Raw genomic sequence first — 20,610 nt, 5'->3', positions numbered from 1 at the left:
TCCCAGATTTTTGCCCTCGGTCTGGTCTGTTGTGGTCTGGATGTGCAGTTCTTGGATGAAATTCTCCTCTTACCAACGGTTTGAGGATGAACACCGAAAGGCTCACCCACTTTCCTGGGCCTCTTGCCGGTCTTCAGTAGGCCCCTAGTTTTGGTTCTGACATCAAGACTGCTCTCACTTGCATTTTAGAACATTGTTTTGCTGACAAACAATGGGAGGGTTACCACCCACCATAAAATTAACATTAAGCCATTTGCAGTTTGACAATACTGTAAGTGTATGACACTACTGTATGTGCTTAACACTCCCTCTCAATGTAAGCTTGAGGTTCAACGTCAAACAAATCTTTGAGCGGGGACAAACATTGCCCCGAATTCTTTTACACCCACCCTATATTTCTCCTTTATTTCCCTTAAAAATGACCAAAACCCTTCAATTTCCCAAAAAATCCTCGGTTTTAGGTTATTAAACAGTCAAATTCATGAAATAGTTTTTTTGCCCAAAAATGACAAAAATAGCAAATTTGTAGTACTTACTACTTATGTTCCGACGTGGTAAGGGCCAGAAGTTCTGGAAGCTCAACGAAACATCTGACTGTGACTGACTAGGCCTTAACAATTGGTCTGAGGATTCATCTAAGATATGTCACAAGTCCTCATTTCAGGGTTTTAGTCTCTTGATTGTAAATGTTGCATTAGCTAGTAATTTCGACAATTTTAGGACTCGGATCTTCAAAAATTCGGATTCTTAACTCATCCCGTGAGGTGATAGAAGCTGAGCAAACCCATCGGCAAAATGATGAACGACCCGCGAACCAACGAAATGATTACCGCTCCCTTGGCGTTATTCATTGTTTCCCATGTTTCATCTTTGACTAACCACACGAATTTCGACAACTCTCAAAGAAGACTTGGAAGATGAAGCAGTGGCGGAAGGATGAGGGGAGGGCACTTACTGCGGCACTCAATAAATGCGCTGACCATTAATTGTGCTTCAATTGATTGGGGGGAAAAGTTTGGTCACCTAAAACAAGCTTTTTATTTTTGACAGCTTTTGGCCATTTCAAATATTTTATGATTTTGAACCTTGTCATGAATCTTCCTATAGGTTTGTTTTGTGTCATTCCTTTTTTCTCAAACGAATTAAGAATATTACGAGAATATTTCTCGTCGGAAACTTTGAGTCGCATGTTTTTTCCCTTGATGCGACCTTAAAAGCTGATACAATTTATTACGTTTGATATTACATGTTTTTCCCCGACAACAAAACGTAGTAAAAATTCGACTTCTAATTTGAATTGAATGACTATTAAGCGAAGAGTGTGTAGCAAAATGACAACAATTCGTGCTTCCAATAGATTTGGACCGGTCACTTACAATGAGATATATTCGCAAAACAACAACCAAAACTGCGACATTCAGCTTCACTGCCTCTGCGGTTATTGCTGCACGCAATGGCTTAAAGTAATTTTTCAAATTCTCAGAACGCAAGAAATATGAACTTTTCTAGTCTTGATTGTACTTATTTGTGCACTTGCCCCTAGCATTTGAAGAGTTGGCTCGACCGAGACTCATAAATAGTGTATATGTACTAGATACCACTGTGCTCCACACTTATACGTATGTACTATTTGCAAAGAACGCGAGATAGAGTACGATTGTTGGCGTGTGTTTGCTCATTTGATCAACACTGCCATGCCTCATACCCCAAGTACATTAGCAAATTACAAAGTAGAGATTACATACTATGTCTGAATGTTGATCATAAAGCATGCTTGATGACTTCTACATGTTACAATGAGGTGTACGTTTAGCGATGGTGGCTGAAATATGTGCAGGAGGTTGTAGAGGCATTCTAAGAAGGCATTCTTTTTGACATTTTGACTATTGGTGTAACGCATGGATCTAAAAACAAAAAAACAACGCCGGTTGTGGCCGGATCGATCGAGAATTAATAAGACGCCGATGGCCTCCATGTCTGCCTCCAAAGACAGAGGCTCAGCGAGATTTTCTCCTCTTCGGAGGATGGATTGAGCACAGAGGGAGCTCCAAATGGAACGAATGAGGATCTCCTTTTTTGAAGGAGTTTTTTTGTGAACTTTATGGCACGCTTTCAAAAGCCAATAATTCGAATTTTTAATTTTGTCGCATGTTTTCAAAAGCCAATAAAGATTATTTTTAAATGATATGCTGGATGTCCGTCAATAAGCATCATATGAATCCATTGCCTAATTTGACATAAAGATATCAAATGAGCTTACTTATAGTGCTTCATAGGAGCCATATTCCAATCACACTTTTCATGGCAATTACTTTGTTCGTTAAAAATAGACAGACACAGTATTGTACGAAAGAGAGCAATGTGCTTGAAACAGGGCCGTGTGGTGACCGCCACCCTGTGTTCCCCATCCCAAAAGGGTCAACTTTTTTGGCTATCCACAATACAATCTGTTTGCTCGACATGTACTGACTCTTAGTCAGTACATGTACCGTATGCACATCTAGAAATAAGCGGATTCATTTTTGGTTTGAAAAAATACCCCGAAATGGTCGATTTCGACGGCAATGACATCACTTGTTTCGTTTTGGACGCCTAAATCCAACGTTTACTTTCAGTTTCTTGCAGCATCTTCAGTTTTTCCCTAAAATGCATTCGGTAGATACAAAAACGAAGAAGGCTTCAAATTGTAGTATTTGGGCCCAGAGCATAACTCAAAGGTCCTGAAATTATGTGATGAGCCCAATCTTTCATTCGTTGCCTTCCATAATTGAAGATCATATTGGCTATATATCAATATGTACGGAGTAGTCCATGTGAGGATCTGATATTTAAGTAGTGCTCGGTCCATCTTAACCTGGGGCCAGAGGTTTTGCAATCCATCTTGGACGTGAGCCAAAGGTCAACGACTTCCGAAACCTAATCACATGTCCGATCATCTTTGAACAATAATCCTCGGCCCTACTACTAGGCCATTGTTCATGTTTTCGGGGACAATCCGCCAATTCGGGTTAAGCTTAGCTCCTGAATTGGCAGTAAGTTGACACCCGTGAATGATGGATGTAATTACGGTATTTTATGACCACGCTTGTCTGGCTGGTTGGCTGGCTAGATAACTGTCCAATAAACGCAGTGTCCTTGGTGTCCTTGTCCAACCCCGCCGTTTTCCCAAAGAAAATGAATGATTATAGATAGAGCGATAAAGATGGAATTTTCCCGCTGGGAATAGTGTCTTGATATTCCTGACACATTGAAGAACATCAGGGGGGGGGGTACTTGGTCGGACCGGTATTGGTCAAATCTGGCTGGCCGGTGTGATTCCAATACTGTTCCACTTCGAATCGACCGATCTATCGAAAGTACGGTTGACAGCAGCAACAAAACCCATCATATCACTGTCAAAATTCAAGATGGTCGAGACAATTAATGATTGCTAAGTGTCACATTTGCCGCCCCAATTCAGTGGCTCAGCTGAAACGTTTGTCGACGATAATCTGTGTCCTGGGTGGTACACCGTACATAATGAGGACTTCTGATGAAAGCTTTTCTCTCTCACATGCTTCTTCATCCCGCCCTCCCTTCGCCCCACTTGAAACTATCAAACAATCCAAATGGTCTTGCTCATGGCTGATGTTGGAGGGTAGTGCGGCTCCGCGACCTTGGCTAGTTCAAACCATTGTTGCTTTTTAGGGTTCCCGCCATCGCGATCTCATTCGCTGGGTAAGCCCCAATTGCTCCTGCTGCCCAACCTCTTAGCCCCTCTGAATGCAGGTTTATATTCATGTAAAGAGGGTACGCACACATGGTATGTGTGTGCGTGTGTATGTGTGTAATATAGTAGTATCTAGTAGGATACAAAGAAGGAGCAATTGCTCGCTCTCACAAGCGAAAGAAAGAACCATTCGGTATGTTCGAGTGCTTGAGAAATGCATGCCAACGCTTGGACTACATGAGTAATAAAGAAAAAATTAGCATACTTTCTGTATGGGAACACGGTGGGTAAAATCCTTAACAAGTTTTGAGAGAAACCCCAAACAAATCTGGACGCTTTTCTAGCTCGCAAAACCATGAGGAATAATAACCTTGATATTTTTTGCTTCATGTATTTCTAGCGGGCATAAATACATTGACCGAAAAATATCATAGAACTGCAATTTTTGAAAATCGTTGTGTTGAGAATTAGGAGCACACTTTGCTAGCACTTGAAAACAAATTCGGATATGATCTGCCGTTCAAGTCAGACTTGGATATTTTTTCTAATTAGCATTCCAGATCAACCCTACATTCAAGGACTAGCTTGATCTGCCGACTCAAATTCATTGGTAGAGCAAATATCATACAAAGATCAAAGAGTAAACAAATAGACAAAATGTGACCTTTCATTGTAATAGTACTGAGGATTACATTCCCTGTAGCGGTTAGAAAAGTTCGTGAAAAGACAAAGAAAAGAAAGAAAGGATGCAACAGGGCAATTTGGAGCTGAAACTCATAAAAACAACCATTTTCAAACCACATAACACTTTTTAATGCTTTTAAGTATCTAAGTATCAAGATTATTCCGTATGGTTTTGCGAGCTAAAAAAGCTTCCCATTTGTTTTTGGTATTTCCCTCGTAATTTGACTAAGCATTTGAACCGGTGTGTTGGGTAAAGGGAGCACCGACCTGTCCTTGAAAATTTCCCTGCCCTGAAGAAGGTCCTCAAAGAAGAGCTCAAAGTTCAAAAAGGGAGGAGGAGAATGAGGAGGAGAGGGTGGGTCACCATCATTTCCAAATTGGAAAAGTAAAAGTGATTGCCCCCATGAACTCATCCAAAGAGCCATTCATCCAAAAAGGTGCCTAATCACCTACCAGTGAGACCCAGTTGTCGATGCGGCTCGTACCGACAACTTGACAGTTATTTCAATTTCAATGGAATTTCCGTTCTGGAAACTGTCTTGGCCAACGAGAGGGATTCTTCCACGAGCCCATCTTTGCCTCATTCTTCATCGATCCATCCATCCATCTATCCCAGTGGGGATCCACGAGTAAACCCCCATTTCGATATGATCCATATAATTCTGTTCATCACCTACCATTTCGAAATAATCAAGGGGTCACCACCCAGCTATTCCCTGCCCAATGAAATTTTACTACTCCAAACAACAACTATAATTCATGACCGAACGGGAAAGATGATTGACCTGACCGAAATCCATCTTTAGCGAACCGTTATTGAACAGAGGTGGGGGGGGGGGGAGGAGGATGAGGATGGGAAGGACAGATAATGATCTGTCCTTAGCCCAATGAGTGAGCCTGTTTTCAGGAAAAAGAACCCTCCCTCACTCATGGAGCTCTCGTCGTTGTCCAATCTACTAGGTGGAGGAGGGAGTCAAGTTTCACTCTTACTTGGGCTATTCCATGTAAGGCTATTCTACTACCTAACTAGGATATACCCAAGCACCTTCCCGAGCAAGGTGACTAGTTAGTTACAAAGTTGGTTGGTTGGCTGGTTGGTTGGTTGGTTTGGTTCGGTTTGGTAGGTGAATAGGTGGCCAGCCAGGCCATCGTCTGACGATCACATTGTAGCATAGCATGGCAAGTGGCATTTGACGAGGTGGTTTCCAGACTATCCTTCCTCCCTTGTTCTGTTTAGTGGTAGTTGTGTACCACCCCAATGGTTTTTGGGGGAAAAGGGTTCGTTGAACCTGATCGTTGGTTGTCGTTGCCCTTCACTTCTTCACTAAGTGAGCTCGTGTGCGGTGGTACCGTTGTTGTCGGGGAAAGAGAACGGAAAAACGAGGGGAGAAACAAAAAAGGAGAAGAGAACGAAGGGTAGCAGTGTTGGAAGACTCTTCGTAGTCTGTCGTACCTTGTCCATGGTTTCAAGTCCGTACTCGATTCCCTCGAGGGGCGAGGAATGTCCAGGGAAATCACACTCCAAGGACATTCAAGAATAGTCAGCCCCGGGAATGAGTTCTCACCTTCATTACGTTCGTTGTTGTTGTTGTTGTTGTTGTAGATGTTATTGTTGTGTTGGTGGTGGCCTGTAAACCAACGACAACCAACCTTCAGCCCTTGGATATTTCAGTCCTTGTTGATTTTGTTGTGGACGATGATGAGGATGAAAATGATGATCATGTTGTTGATGTACGGCAGGCAGCCAATTTCGACTCGGCCTGACTTCTAATTCTTCTACTCGACGTTCTTGAGACATTTCTTTTCGTTCCCGTCCATTCAGCGAAGGGCAGGAACGACTATGGAGACGGAAGGCATCAACCTTGAAACGAGCGTTGACTTTTATTAGAACTGTCTGTCCTCCAGTCCATCCGCGAGATTGCGATCGATTCGCTACATAGTAGACTCTGATCTGCACACCAATGTGTGTGCGTTCGTGCGTGCGTGTATGTAAGTATATGTACAGTACATGTGTACATAAGTTAACATATACGTGGATGGATAGATAGATAGATACGTACACATGGTGGTGATCTGAGGCATTCTTCCAAGAATCGCCAATGTTCCTCTGAAATTTGCCAGACAAAAATACAGTGGCAATGGAATTGTCGACGCGAGCGGAATATGTTTTGACAGTATACATGTGCCTTCGTGTTTCTGGTCACATTCAATGTATTCCCTCTAAGCTCCTTGTACGTACTAAGCCGGCTCATGAGAACTCGAATTAAAGGTCAAGTCCAAATTGACACTAGTGAGGCTTCTATCTGTCTTAATACAGTGTATTTGAAGGTACCAATCCAAAAATGGAATTGGTTGTAGAAGACCAAATAAAACCTCACTTTGACCCGACCTATATTAACGTGATCTCTATGATTGACGGCTCCTTGCAGGTTTTCACATGTTTTCATCAAACATATTTGAAACATCTCAATGGTTCGACTCTGCAAACCTTCCAGCCAGCGAAGTGTCAAAAATACCTCTCCCGTTACTTTGTGTTATTTCTGTAGCATTAATTGGCATTACCCTGTGTATAATGGGGGTCAACCCAAACGGGCGGGAAAAAAATCGATCGCCACATATTTTGGGAGACGAGAAACCGAACGAGTCGGGCGAACCCTTCTTGTGCTTATTCTTCTGACAATTACGTAAACAATGACTATTGCTCAAAATTTCCCACCGACAGGCCAAAACACGGCTTCAGGCCACAGAAGAAATTTCGTCTAGACATGGCAAAACGTTTTCATGTTATTGCATCGCACGATTAAGCGCTTATAACATGACAATCATTACACATTGCTTAAATCAATCGACCATTAATCTCACGCGATCTCAACTCGTGGTCTTTTGGATTGGGCTTGGGTCAATTGCAATGCAAATTAAACTGCATACTATTCAGGTTCTCTTCAAAGTGCACGTCTTATTAAATACACGCAAGATACAAATATTACAGCCGCCAAAAAGAGGTCTAGCCTAGTTCTCTGATCTTGGTGTTTTAAACTAATTGCCATTACTTTGTTATTATTCTTAAACTTTCACCATCCACATACTGTATGAAGCCAACATGCCCAAGGCAACCGATCCAGTCTTCAACTGAGAACCTCAAATTGGTAATAAACATTACGTGATTACGTGACATGTTACTAACGAGGCTGATTTTTGCTACGTGTGACTGGACAAATGCAATTCTGGTTTTCTGCCTAGCACTGCTATTTCTGTCACTTGTCACCCGCACAAGAAACCAACTCCTTCAGAACGAGAGTGCGAGTTTAAACTGAAAGCATGCCAATGACATTTCAAAATACATGTGTATTGTAGTGGCTGCGAAAATTTCTCACCATATCTTCCGCAAATCGTGTTTCTTAAATGATGTGGATGGAGAGAGCTGTCCAGAGGGTGATGGGTGATGCAGGTGTTTTCTAAAACGCAGAGAAGAGTGATTTACGAGTGTTGTGTATAATGAGAGATTGTTTTAATCTTGTTCAAAACCTGAACAAACTTATTTCTCCCGGAGTTGGATCGGGCTTTTTGCCTCATGCCATCTCAAAGAATGTTGAATGCAAAGACAATCAAATATAGAAGATTTGCATCAGTAGACTGCATCCAAATGAAATGATTCCAATGGCAAATGTCAGCTTGGTTAGCCATGGTGTACAGAGCTCACCTTGATCACCAATTGATAAAACATACAAGCGAAAGACCTATTGCCTTATGACGTGTACTATGTGCTAGGCAGACAAGGGGCGATGACCTATCGCACTACTAAACGTTTGAAGTCATTGAATGACCTCCAAGTTTTCGTCGTTGTATTCTATCTGTTGTGTGTCTCAGGAACTGAAGTAGTTATTGCATATTGTATGTCAATTCCAACTTGGCCGAAGCTTGGCCGATTTCGATCGAACTCGGGTATTTTGTCATTGTGAAACCCCTTGAGTCAAGATTCAGTTCACATGAAAAGGTAGTGAACTTCATGCACCTGCTGGCTGGCTGCAACGGGAGCCATTTCAGACTGATGCCCGCAACATAAACGTAACAGGAAAAAGGAATTTAAAACAACCTTGAGTGCCCATTTTCCTCGTTTTTTATTTTGATTGCATCTAAAACGACGTCCCTGGAGAAGGCAATAGGTGCACACACTCCATTGTTAGATCACAACTGAAACACAAACTCAGAACATGGAAACTTGTAGATTTATCCCCCAATTCTTACCAAGTTGCTCCTAAATGACACTAGAGCTCGAATAAGGCATTACTACCAACGAGCTCGGATTTCCTCAGTTCAGCCACATTAATATACAAAAGGCTTAGTGTTAAATTTTGGCAACGCCTCTCAAAAAAGCTATAGAACACCTTCGCTTCTCATTGTTACATAATAACCCATTGAAATAACAAACAAGCCATTCAAGCTGTATACGAGCAGGGCACTTGTTGCATTCGAAAACCCCGGGAGCAAAACAATTTGTAGGAGGTAGAGTGTACTGTACGTACCGTACTCAAACCCTGCCTTCATGGTCAAGGCGTTCTGTGATAACCAGTCAATCTTGCAAGCAAGTGATGGTTCGCTGTATTTTTCTTGATGCTAAGTCAATGAAAGACGTGTCGCCAACCATGCTCCTCAATCCTCCGTAGTGTCCACAAGGAGTGTCCACAAGAAGTGGTGACAATCGCCCTTAACGCTTAAACCCCTCGCTCGTAAACAGGCTATATCATACATTTGTCATACGTTGCCCACGCCGGAAAACATGTAGGTAGGGTTGGGGTCTCTTTCGTGTCCTGCAACATGATCTGAATTGGTCAAGGCATATGCGAGCGAATGACTTTGCTCTTTGAGTTCCAACCATCTAACCCTACATCAACTCATACATATGAACATGCATTAGTAAAGCGACTACGCACTGTGTAAATCTCGAGTCAAGTAGTTGTGTTGGGCTCAGACAGACCTAGGGGCCTAATCATCCGTCCTATAGTAGGAACGTGATTTTCAGTTTTCAAGGGCCTCCCTGTCAATCAGCAGCATGTTTTGCAGTTTGTCAGAGTTGGTCATTGACCCGATGGAAGGTAGTGAAGGCTGTATCAGAGTTGGTTGGACGCCGAAGGGTGGTGGTTCTTTGGGTGGGTAGGGGGGAGGCAGGGCAATTGGCCCCATGTCTGGCACAAAGGAGGGCTAATGGCTGATACCATGGCTCCCATAACTCCCATACTCGCAAATGGCGAGCTCAACAGTGGATTGAATTCGCTACGTCGGAGATGCAATACTTTATTAATATTATCATTCTTCTTTTTCTTCTTCTTCTTCTTCTTCTTCTTCTTCTTTCTACTACTACTACTACTACTACTACTACTACTACTACTACTACTACTACTTCCACATGCAGTCACAGGAATATAGATAGTTTGAAAACGCTTGTCAAAGCTAGGTAGGATCCAGACGCAAACGAATGCTCTTACGGCCACAGATTGCTTGCTGGCATACTAAGTACATTAGTAGGCCCAGCCTTATCGGGTGTGCAAAATACGCGTGATCACTTATAGCCGGCGTCGTTGTTTACGTCCGTGGTCAATGCATTCATTGGTTCATTGGTTCTGAGGTTGTAAGCGACGAATTTCTACTCCAAGTACAAACCAATCTCAGATCCTGCATCAATGTACTTTGGGTAGCAGCAAGTGCAGCATACAATTCAAGTTGGGTTTTTAGGAATAACGCAAGGACCAATGGTGCAATCGCTATAATTTAGCATAAAATATATGTACTATAATAATGCAAGCACTGTTTGCTCATGAATGCAAGTTAATATTGGTGTTACGTGCATGTTCCCGAGGAATACCCATTAATAGGGCCAATGAGGTGTTGTTGGTCTGGTAGTTGATAGTCGCAACGCAGGCATCAAGTCAAGCATGCGTCGTTCAGTCCGGTCATTTGCACGAGTCGATTCAGGGTGTGTGCGACTTACAAAATGAGTAGTACGTTTGGGCGTACACACAATATCATGTGAAGTGGACATTGAATGGGGGTTTGAGATGGACCAACGCAGCTTGATCTTGTTAGCTACCCATCCACCCATGGATTGGATGGATAGATGGGATATACTCTTCATACTATATGCTGCACACTCACATATGGGTGGCTCAAGGAACGGAAGAAGAAAAGGAGGAGGGAGAGCGAGAGGGCAGACAGTCGAGTGAGTGAGTGAGTGAGTGAGTGAGTGAGTGAGTGAGTGAGTGAGTGAGTGAGTGAGTGAGTGGTAGTAATGGTGGTGGGGATCGTGGCTAAGATGATGGTGGCAGTTTTCAAGTTCACGAGAATCAAGAGGCAATTGGCCTCTTTCAAGGACAGACGACATCAGCCGCCGTCGAGCATTTCCCCTTCTGTTTCCTCAAGTTGAGTTCCAAACAGCTTTGACATCATCAAGGAAAAGACCGAATGTCAGTCTGCAATGTGTACTTGTGCAATTCGGAATGTACGCTAGAGAGTTTGCACATTTCGGGGAGGTGGAGGACCGCTCGCTCCTCGATGAGAGAAATGCGCGGATCATGTGACGAAGATGATGTTGCTTGATAGTTAGTTTTCTAAAATCGCGATTGTCTATGTCAGTCAGTCAGCCAATGTCTCGAGAGGGATAACAGATAGGCAATTCGGTCTGCACAGGTTTGTATAGAGCAGGATCGGTCTGGATCATCCCACTTATATCCATGCATGCATCTCTCCATCCTCTATCCCTCTATCCGTCTATCCGTCTATCCGTCTATCCCCTCCATCTTCTCCTCTTCATTCCCCACAACCAACGACGAGATCAACGGCATCAACAGCATTTTCATTTCGCCGCTTGAGAGTCCAGTGACTCCTTAGCAGATTGCCTGAGCAGAGAGGTCGTTGGCATCTCTATTTCACCATGCCTTTCTTTCCCCTCTGAGAGCTGACTTACTACCAGCCATTTCAAAGTTGATACCGGTACTTGCCAAGCTCGATCCCATGGTTGTTCGGGCTCTCTTTCAGTCTCTCAGCCGAGGCGAGGAAATTTACCCACGCTGTCTGTGCATGCTTGCCGCTCAATGGTGTATTTATTCCGCCTTGAAAGTTGTAGGAATGGATGGCATTGGTACCAAAACAAGGGATGTTCGTCATGCCGATGGTGAGGATCGTGTTCAAGCAAGCACCCTGTCCTTTACATACTTTACATACTGCAATGTCTGAGAGTAGACGCGAAAGCTTAATGAGCTTAAAAAAGTAATCGAGGGATGTGGAGCGGAGGATCCGCATGAATCCCGTCTCCTATCTCCGATCTTCAGCTGACAAACCAAGTCATGCTTTTTTGCCCGCGTACGTATGTATTTGTTTTTGGCGGGACGGAGAAAAGCTAAAAGGAAAGAAGGGCCATTGAACTTGGGCAAGGTTAACCTTGACACCGGAATTTGGTTTTGAGAAGAAACCAGTGGTAGCATGGACTATATCGTGCGAAAAACGTCTGACATTTGAGTAGTCGGTTGCAGAAAAATGAAATCGTTCATGCTTTGAAATGTTTTGGCTTACTTTTGAAGTGACGGACACCTTTGTCATCAATAAACGGAGTTTCAACTACAAATGGAGATTGAACTGAAGTCCCTGAATTATCAATCTTTAACTTAGCTTACCACAAAGTAATAAAAACTTTAAGGAACATGTTAATTGCACAATATAACCCCTTTCAATGAAGTGAATTGATTGAAAGGCAAGTCAGTAAATCAACGAAGCTAAGCTTTTGAAGAGTTATTTGTTTGAATCACTTCCGATTGGATCAAACTGTATGAGCGATCGAAAAATGTCTTCCAACTTTTAGTGCGCATTGGTATTGGACTGGGATAACTTCACATTGGTCGATCGATATGTAGATTTAAACCGTTCTAACATGAACCAAGAATGACTCAATATTTCTTTTTGTTCTTGTCTGATTCCAGGAGAAATTTCGAGACAAAAGATTGTTGACTCTCGGTGAACGAACTACGTTATTCGGTTCTGTCCCAAAGGGAAACTATCCGAGAAGAAAAACACATCTTTTAAATGTTGGGTGTTGGGGTTGAAGAGGACGCAAAGCTAGGAGGCATCATCGCATGGTCCAATGTTTCCGATAAGCAATGTCAAAGTCCATATCGAATTGGTTTTCCATCCGTAGAGGTGGTTAGAGCTCAGAGGTTTCCTTTGGAGGAAAGTCGGGGAGGAGGATTGAACCAGGGGCCTCTCTCATGCTAGGAAATTGCACTAACTACTTTGCCACTCAAGCACCGATGTTTGAACCCACGACACCTGGGGAGAAAAAAGTGTTTGGAAGAAAAAACGAGCTCGGGATGTTCTCGGTAGAATTTGGAGGGCCATTTTCAAAACCATTGCTTATAGGCGTTCAAAGGCCTATAATTGTATATTCCTGTTATTGAGCAATCCTGGACCTCTGTTTGTAAGCTATCTTCTACCGATCTGCGCTTCTTCTCCATTCTAACTCAGATAGAAATCATACTAGTTCTAGTATTTCTAAAATCCGTTTGACCTAGAGCTGGTCAGAAGTGGCAATTCTTTTTCATGGAGTTTGCAATTCATCTTGAAGCTCAATCAAGTCAACTTTGAATCAAGCCTGAAAAATCAGGTGTTTTCATTGAATCAGAAAGAGAACAACAAATCATTTGGAATTTACAAATTGATAAGAGTTTCCAGAAAACATGTTATTCTTCATATGTTTTGACTAAAGATTCTTCGACTGTCTCTTCATGTTGTTTGAGTTGGGATCGAGTCTGTATGTCTCTTGTTGTTAGGCTTTGAATCTGAATAGAATATTCGATTAAAACCTTCGCAGAAGAAGCAATGCTCAAAGTGTGTCTGTGTTAGTTTGGTTTGTATCCAGCATTAAGATCTTCCCCATTCAACTATCAGTCAGACGTTGATCCCGTTTTCCCTTTTTCCTATACATTGAGATTTTCATTTCCTGATCAACCCCGTCAATTGTCGTACTGACTGTATTTCATACCAAAAATGGTTAGATAGGTCAAAATGGATTGTGACCTGAGCGAATCTCTCCCCCTTCTTTGGGTCCACGTAGAACATACGCATGTACATGTGGATTTCCTGGAAACTGGGGTTAGTGGCTGGATTTGTTCATCTTTTAACCCCCCTGCCCAATGGAATGATGGTCAGTGCCGCTACCGTACAGTACAACATATACTGTACATACATATATGTCGTATGCATACGCACATATGTACTGTCTGTCGGTGGCTGATTCGATCTTCGCTCAAGTTGGGGTCGTGTGGAACTGGAAAGGAGCTCTTGACTGAGGAATGAAAACTATCCATAGAGTGGGGAGCAGGATGGCCACTGCTTGAATGAATAGTTCAATAGTAGTGGTGCTCCTAATAGCCGTCGTCGTGTCAGTGGTAGTTGATGGCATTACTAGTGGTGAATGTGCTCTCAGTTCTGCTACACAAGTGACTGAGTCCAGTATGCCAAGGATATTTCCCATGACAACTGCCCACTTTCCCCGTTAATGCTGGCTGGGTGATAATCATCATCATCATCATCATCACCATCATGGAGCAGGGGTCGATCGGCAATGGACGTCTGCTTGAGCAAGTTTATTGTATCTGAGAGAAAACTTTCCCGAGTTCAATGACCTCTCAGTTCTTGACTGAAACTCTGGAAGACTCCCTCAGCTAGAAGACAAACTGATTCAAAGCTCATCCAAGCTCCTCTCCACAAATACGTACGTACGCTTCCCCTTCAAACCTGAATACCATTTTTGAAACAAAAAGGTCTGGATCGCCAACACAAACGACTGAACACCTCATGGAATAGGCCGATTAACCATTTTCCCCTCGACATTAAGATTGAGAGCATTTTTGTCAGGGTGGTGAGGGTGAGGTATTGGTATTTTCAGCTTATGTTTTAATGGCTTTGTTATTTAGGTGGTAATGCAGAGAAGAATCCAAAATTGGGCAAGTACAGATTGATCTGAAATGGATCCATTATAATAACGTTTCTTTTCTTTTGACGATTCCGTTGTCCCTTTTGGGACCCTAAGCCCTACGCTCCTCTTCATTTGGTAGAAATCCTGGCCTTCCACGACTTGCTGAACGTCGTCGCCAAGTGGTCTTTGAAAATACTCTATGGCTGACTAACAAAACAACCGCTAATCAATATCCATAATTGCATTCCTCAATGATTCCGTTCTTAGTTCGTTTGTGCATCGTCCGTAACTTTTCTAAGCACCTCATTCTTTTTTTTTTAAAAGTGTACATAGAAACGAGCATCCCCAAACTTTAATTCGGAATGAACGTACTCACCAATCAATCAGTTGAGAAACAACCTTCCAAAGATTATCAGGATTGGCCTAAAGTTTGTGTCCAAGCAAAGATCCTCCTTCAGTAAGTGAACAACAACACAAAACCTTTTATATGGGGGTCAGTATTGTGGATCCCATCATTTTTCAGGTGGAAACTACACTAGGTACACATACCGCCATGTCCATTGTACTAATTTTAGCCTAATACATCCAAACGAAAGGTAAATGGAGTGGAGGCAGATTTTCGATGATCAAAACATACCTCATGAATGAAAGGAACATAAATTTCTTAGGCGAATGGTCAACACTTGCCATTGGAAAGCGTTGACGGGATAGCAGGCAATCATTTAAGTCGTTCCATTGCTCAAGAATCAAATCACTTTCCAGGAATTCCCATGTCTGTTTCTCATTTACAGAATTTTGTTTAAGAGCAATGGGTTCCGATTTATATTGGGGATCAGTGCTTACAAAATTGGCTGGGGCAATGAAGAACATCCAAAGCCGTCATTTTCCTAGAATTCTGTTGGGGGTTGATGCAAAATTGGCGAAGTGCTTGCGAATCCCCAACGGAAAGAAGGAGGAGGAGGAGGAGGAAAACATGGCACAGGAAATGGCGCGTGATTCTCTCAAAAGCGTTATGGTGGCGCAATTCAAAAGTTCTAGAAGCAGAGAAGTCATTGATCCTCGGACGGATGAGAGTAGCATGAATCACACGTGGTTTGATCCTCTCATCCGTGGGTCTGCTCTCGCTCCACGAACTATACTATGGGCCACATGTACGTACGTACGGACGTATGTACCGTGGTGTTGGAGTGCAGCCATCCAATAGGCCAAAGCTGTCGTTGCCCTTCCGAGCATTCGGGGCAACGGAAAATGTATGTAATGTGGCTATATTTGAGTCATCATGTTGCTGGTGATCACCTCTGCCGAATGCATCATCAGCTCCATGCTTCAAACTCCAAGCTCTGTGTATTAGAAGTGCTTGTACTGGTACTGGATGAGGGTACTTTCGGGATGATTTTTTCGAACGCAAAAGCAAGCTGGGAATGGCCCGCTCGCTCGGCATTCAGGGGCAACAATTCCTCGTGGATGCGACCTTGAACAGTTCCGTGAATTTTTTCTACCCAACAAATGGGGCAACACTCCCAAAAACAACTTCTTATGCGCGCCACTTTACTGGATGGATGGATGGATGGATGCGATCAACGAAACTGGAATTTTCTTAATCCTATCAAACTCAAACGGCGTTCTTCGAATCTAGTTAGCTTGAGATGTGTGGGTGCCTGACTGACGCCAGAATGACGACCTATGAACCTTTGACCAACAAAACACTATCCTCAATGATTCCGTGCAAACCTGTCAAGAAAAGCGCATCCATCTAATTGCTCTGAATCATCCTTGAAATGACAACAAACACCAGGGCTTCTATGTACGTCCCAGAAATACCCTCTGTTTGAGGATTAGATTATTTGACAACAACCTAGGGACGGACCAGCGCGCAACATCCCATGTTCCATTTCCACTTGGTTCCCCATGGTGCCAAAGGATTAGAAAGTAAAAGTTCACCATGTATCGTGCCACAACCTCAGGAAGTTATTTCGGCGAGCAGAACTGTTTAACTGGGTCTTGTCCGACCATCATCGGGGGCAGACTCCGACAACCCAGTATCGTTAGATGAAATCCCAAAGCGAGCCCAAACTCGTACTTCCCATTCAGAACTAGATAGAGAGTCCTACGAGCAGACATGTTTATCCCCTTCGCATCCGCGGTTTATTTTTGCTCTACGGAGTCCGTTTCGGTTAGTTGTCAGAAGCAAACAAGAGCACGGAAAGGAGAACGAGATGGAGGAGGAGCAGCACCGTCGACGGTCCTGAAAAGGAACGGAGTGAAGACGTGAGTTTCGCGCTCTCTAAACCACCGTCGTCATTCTTCGGAATCCGCAGTTTGCCAAGCCATCAAAGGACCACAGGAGCATTGGAAGAGCCCCGGACAAGGAGGAGCTCGATTGAATCAGAGAGGAGGAGGAGGAGGAGGAGGAGGAGGAGGAGGTGGTGTCGGTGGAGGAGGTGGATGAGTAAGAGGAGTTCGTCGTCGTACCAGTGTTAGCGGAGGTGATGTTGGAGGAGGACGACACGACGACGACGAGGGTAAAGGGAGCAATAGGCGACCTCAGAGTCTATATAGAGAGGGTGCAATCCCAATGAATCATTAGCCACTTTCCGACTTTCGAAGAGTGCACACGGAGGGGAAAAGTCTCTTTAAGATTGAACTTGTCCAGGATTTCAGAATTCAATTGACAAGTGATCATTTCATTCCACGATTTCTCGCCAATCCCTGGCAGCTCACGGCTGTTCCTTCTCTCACAACTCTCCGGTGGTTCTTCAACCTACCAAACCAATACCAGTACCATCAGCACCACCGCTTCCATCAATACATTCATCATGTTGACCGGATTCCTCTTGGGTCTGGCTATTATCGTGATGTGCTTGATGATAATGATTGTGTCTCTTGATTACATCAATTGTCCACCGACAGTCCCGGGACACTTTATCATGGGAATCATTCCAAAAATCACAAAGGAGTTCCATTTAATGCTCTATGACTATTCGCGACGATACGGAAGCATTTTTCGCATTCATATGGGGATGCAAACCATGGTGGTCATCAGTGACCCAAACCTCATCAGACAGGCGTTCCGAAACAGAGATCTCACAGCCCGACCCAAGAATGACTTCAGCACTCTACTCAACGGCTTCGGTAAGCTTTTGGAATTTCCCCTACTTTCCCTTGTTCCGTCCTTGTCTCTCCTGTCCCTTACCTTGTACCGTCCACTTTGATCGCTTCGTCCTCCACTTGCTCCACCGGCACTTGGAAGAAGGCAAGCAAAGAAAGAGAGAGAGAGAGAAAGAGAGAAAGAGAGAGAAGAAGGCAGGGGGGTGGGTAGGAGGGAGGACAAGTCTGATGACAGTTTCAGCCAACCGTAGACTTTTCAAGGGCAACTTTGACGCTGAGTCATTCATGCTCCAGACCACGTGCATTTAACCATTAACTTCTTTTTCCGCAGGTATCATCAATTCCCAGGGAAATCTATGGAAATCTCACAGGCACTTTTTGTCAAACAATAGATTGGGCATGCAAGATTGGCAAAGTGGACTGTCAGCAGCAAGACAGATAATCGAATTTGAAGGCAGTCGGCTCTTGGATGTCATTTCCAGAGAATTTGGCCCAACCCCCACCGATCCCGAGGAAGTCTTGAATAGTTGTGTGGCCAATGTCATCTGCAGTCTTGTCATGTCAACGCGATTCGATCACAAAGATAAGAAATTCAAAGATTTTATGAACAACTTCGACGAAGGATTTCGACTCTTCAACAAGACCGGAGCATCTCTGTTCTTTCCATTCGTCAAACTTCTCCCCGGCGTTCGAAGCACTTATAACAAGCTCAAAGATAACCGCGAAGTGATGCGTGCATTCGCTAGAGAGATCATCGACAAACATAGCAAGAACCTGGATCCCGAAAACCCCAAGGATCTCATTGACCATTATCTCATCAAGATGGGAGGGAAACAGGAGGCTATTGATGCGTTATTCCACGGATTTGATCCTCAAGAGCAACTGGAACAAGTTATCCTGGACCTGTTTTCAGCTGGAGTGGAAACCATCAAAGTTTCTCTACTGTGGTCCATCATTTACCTCACCCGCAATCCTGACGTTCAAAAAAAGGTTCAAGCGGAATTGGACAGTGTAGTTGGATCAGAACGCAACGTCGCCATCGATGATCTCCCAGAGTTGACCTACACGAAGGCCACCATCTTCGAGACCCTGCGACGCTCGTCAGTCGTTCCATTGGGCACCACTCACGTAACGAATAGGTAAATAAATACCCTCGTTTCGTTTTGGATCATTTGGATGATTTTCGATCCCATATCCAAGTTCTATTGATGGATTGATGGATGGATTGATTGATTGATTGATTGAAGCTAATAATGTCCTTATTCCACCTTTCCAGAACCGTCCAACTCAATGGGTACACCATACCAAAGAACACTCAAGTCATCCCATTGTTGCATTCTGTTCACATGAACCCCGACGTGTGGGATGAGCCTGAGGCCTTCCGCCCTGAGCGGTTCCTCTCCGAAGACGGCTCACAGGTGATCAAACCCTCGAGCTTCATGCCTTTCTCCGTTGGGCAACGGATGTGTCTGGGCGATCAATTGGCGGAAAAGGAGTTCCTGTTCTTCTTCGCCAGCCTTTTCCACGCTTTCAACATTTGTCCCGCCCAAGGACAAGAACTTCCTAGTCTGGCTATCAACGCCGGAGCCACTGTCAGACCCAATGCATTCAAGGTCCAATTTGTTCCCAGGCAGAAGGAGGCATTAGTACACGCTCGGAATAACGTGATGGAAAGCGATGTTCCTTTTCAATCCTCGGATTAGATCTCACACGAAAGCCAGGGCATTCCTTCCAAACGAGCTCAGCAGCGCTCACATTTTGATGCACACAAGCTTCAATCCAAAATCATTAGTAAGCCAGTAAGCCCTGTAAGAGGTCTCTACAACCGTTGTTTTAGCCTGTTTCTCAAACAGGTGACAGATAGTACAAATCTAATTTTCACATTCATTACAACCCCTCTAGCATTCGCAAACAATGATCATTGTTTACAAACTTAATGCTTACAAGCAAGATCAATCGCCATTTCTTTTTTTCATTTCCATTAGTATCGCTATTTCATTACTATTTTTATTCTTATTATTATCATTCCTACCATCGTGATCATGATCATTGCTCTCATTATTTTCAAATTTGCTCTTACTTCAACCACTTCTTTCTCTGCTATTGCTACTACATCTCTTATTACGGCAATCGCTCTTTCTAATCAAATTGAACAAAAAGTAGCTCTATTTTCAATTGCCTGGACTCTCAACTCCTTCTTTAATTGCGAGTTCGATTATTTGTTATTTATTTTACGTATTCATGTCGACAGCCCGAAAAAGGCGATTGAACTGACAAATCACCATGTTAGCCTAAAAATGCTCAAAAGAAAACACAATAAATCCATAAATATCATACAAAACGCATTCATGCTTGTGTGCGCATCTATCAGGAGTTTTCAGACTTTTTCCAATCCGATACTACTTTCATCACAATTGCAATGGCTAAAATTGAGGTTGACACTGCAAACGCATTTTTAGATACTCTTTTCATAACTGTTTAGTGCTCCTAAAACCCTCTTAACAAGGAATCCTATGCATACTTCAGGTGCTCAATTTCAATTGCATTGCTATTTGAATGCCTTCAATATATTAGTCGTTATTTTTTGGCATGTTCTCTTCAATGCACTAGGCTTTCAGTTCAGATTCCATGAGCTTGAGCTTGGACATGGAACAGGCGGGTTATACATGCTTCGAACATGCGAACTGTGTAGTAAAATTGTCGAAGTTTCTTATTCAGATTTTAGAAGATCGCACCTTCAATTGAAATGAATAGTTCTTGCTTTTTTCAGTACGAGGTGCTGTCTTCAGAAGGTATTATCCATTCGATGAGCAAGTACTGCAATTAAGGCAAGTACATTGTTGTAGAGATTGTGGCTTCATGAGCTAATTGATTCCAAACGCAAAGGATAGACTTGTTTTTTTTTAAAGATATTTTTTAAGAAGGTCTAATCCATGGAGCTTATCAGTCAAGCAAAGTAAGAGTGCAACGTTTCAGTATGCATGCAGCTTCATGGTTGGAGTGGACTTGCAAATTGTGTTGCCATTCTAGAACCAGTTTTGCCTTACAAATCTAAAAAAATAAGTTTGGCAACTTGAAACTCCCAAGCGAATGTTCATGAAGGATCAGCATCTTTACATTTGAGTGAAAGAATTCATTGAATTACACA

At 43.2% G+C, this 20,610-nt stretch overlaps 1 protein-coding gene across 1 annotated transcript; it reads left to right on the top strand.

Annotated features, from left to right (window-relative positions):
- The first annotated feature begins 16,783 nt into the window (after positions 1–16,783).
- LOC131887037 (cytochrome P450 18a1-like) lies at positions 16,784–19,803 on the top strand. The gene is made up of 3 exons (XM_059235524.1): positions 16,784–17,486; positions 17,794–18,601; positions 18,739–19,803. The coding sequence occupies exons 1-3, from the start codon at positions 17,171–17,173 to the stop codon at positions 19,163–19,165; spliced, it is 1,551 nt and encodes a 516-aa protein (XP_059091507.1). The 5' UTR covers positions 16,784–17,170; the 3' UTR covers positions 19,166–19,803.
- The last annotated feature ends 807 nt before the right edge of the window (positions 19,804–20,610 follow it).

The sequence above is a fragment of the Tigriopus californicus genome, chromosome 9 (assembly GCF_007210705.1).
Source record: "Tigriopus californicus strain San Diego chromosome 9, Tcal_SD_v2.1, whole genome shotgun sequence".
Classification (NCBI taxonomy): Eukaryota; Metazoa; Arthropoda; class Copepoda; order Harpacticoida; family Harpacticidae; genus Tigriopus; species Tigriopus californicus.
The sequence above is the reverse complement of the archived record's forward strand: the minus strand, read 5'-3'. Positions and strand labels throughout refer to the sequence as shown.

Bases quoted from the DNA above. Each gene is read 5' to 3' on its own strand.
- LOC131887037 (XM_059235524.1), top strand. From the start codon at position 17,171: ATGTTGACCGGATTCCTCTTGGGTCTGGCTATTATCGTGATGTGCTTG. The intron at 17,487-17,793 runs GTAAGCTTTTGG...CTTTTTCCGCAG, and splicing joins CACTCTACTCAACGGCTTCG to GTATCATCAATTCCCAGGGA. The intron at 18,602-18,738 runs GTAAATAAATAC...CCACCTTTCCAG, and splicing joins ACCACTCACGTAACGAATAG to AACCGTCCAACTCAATGGGT.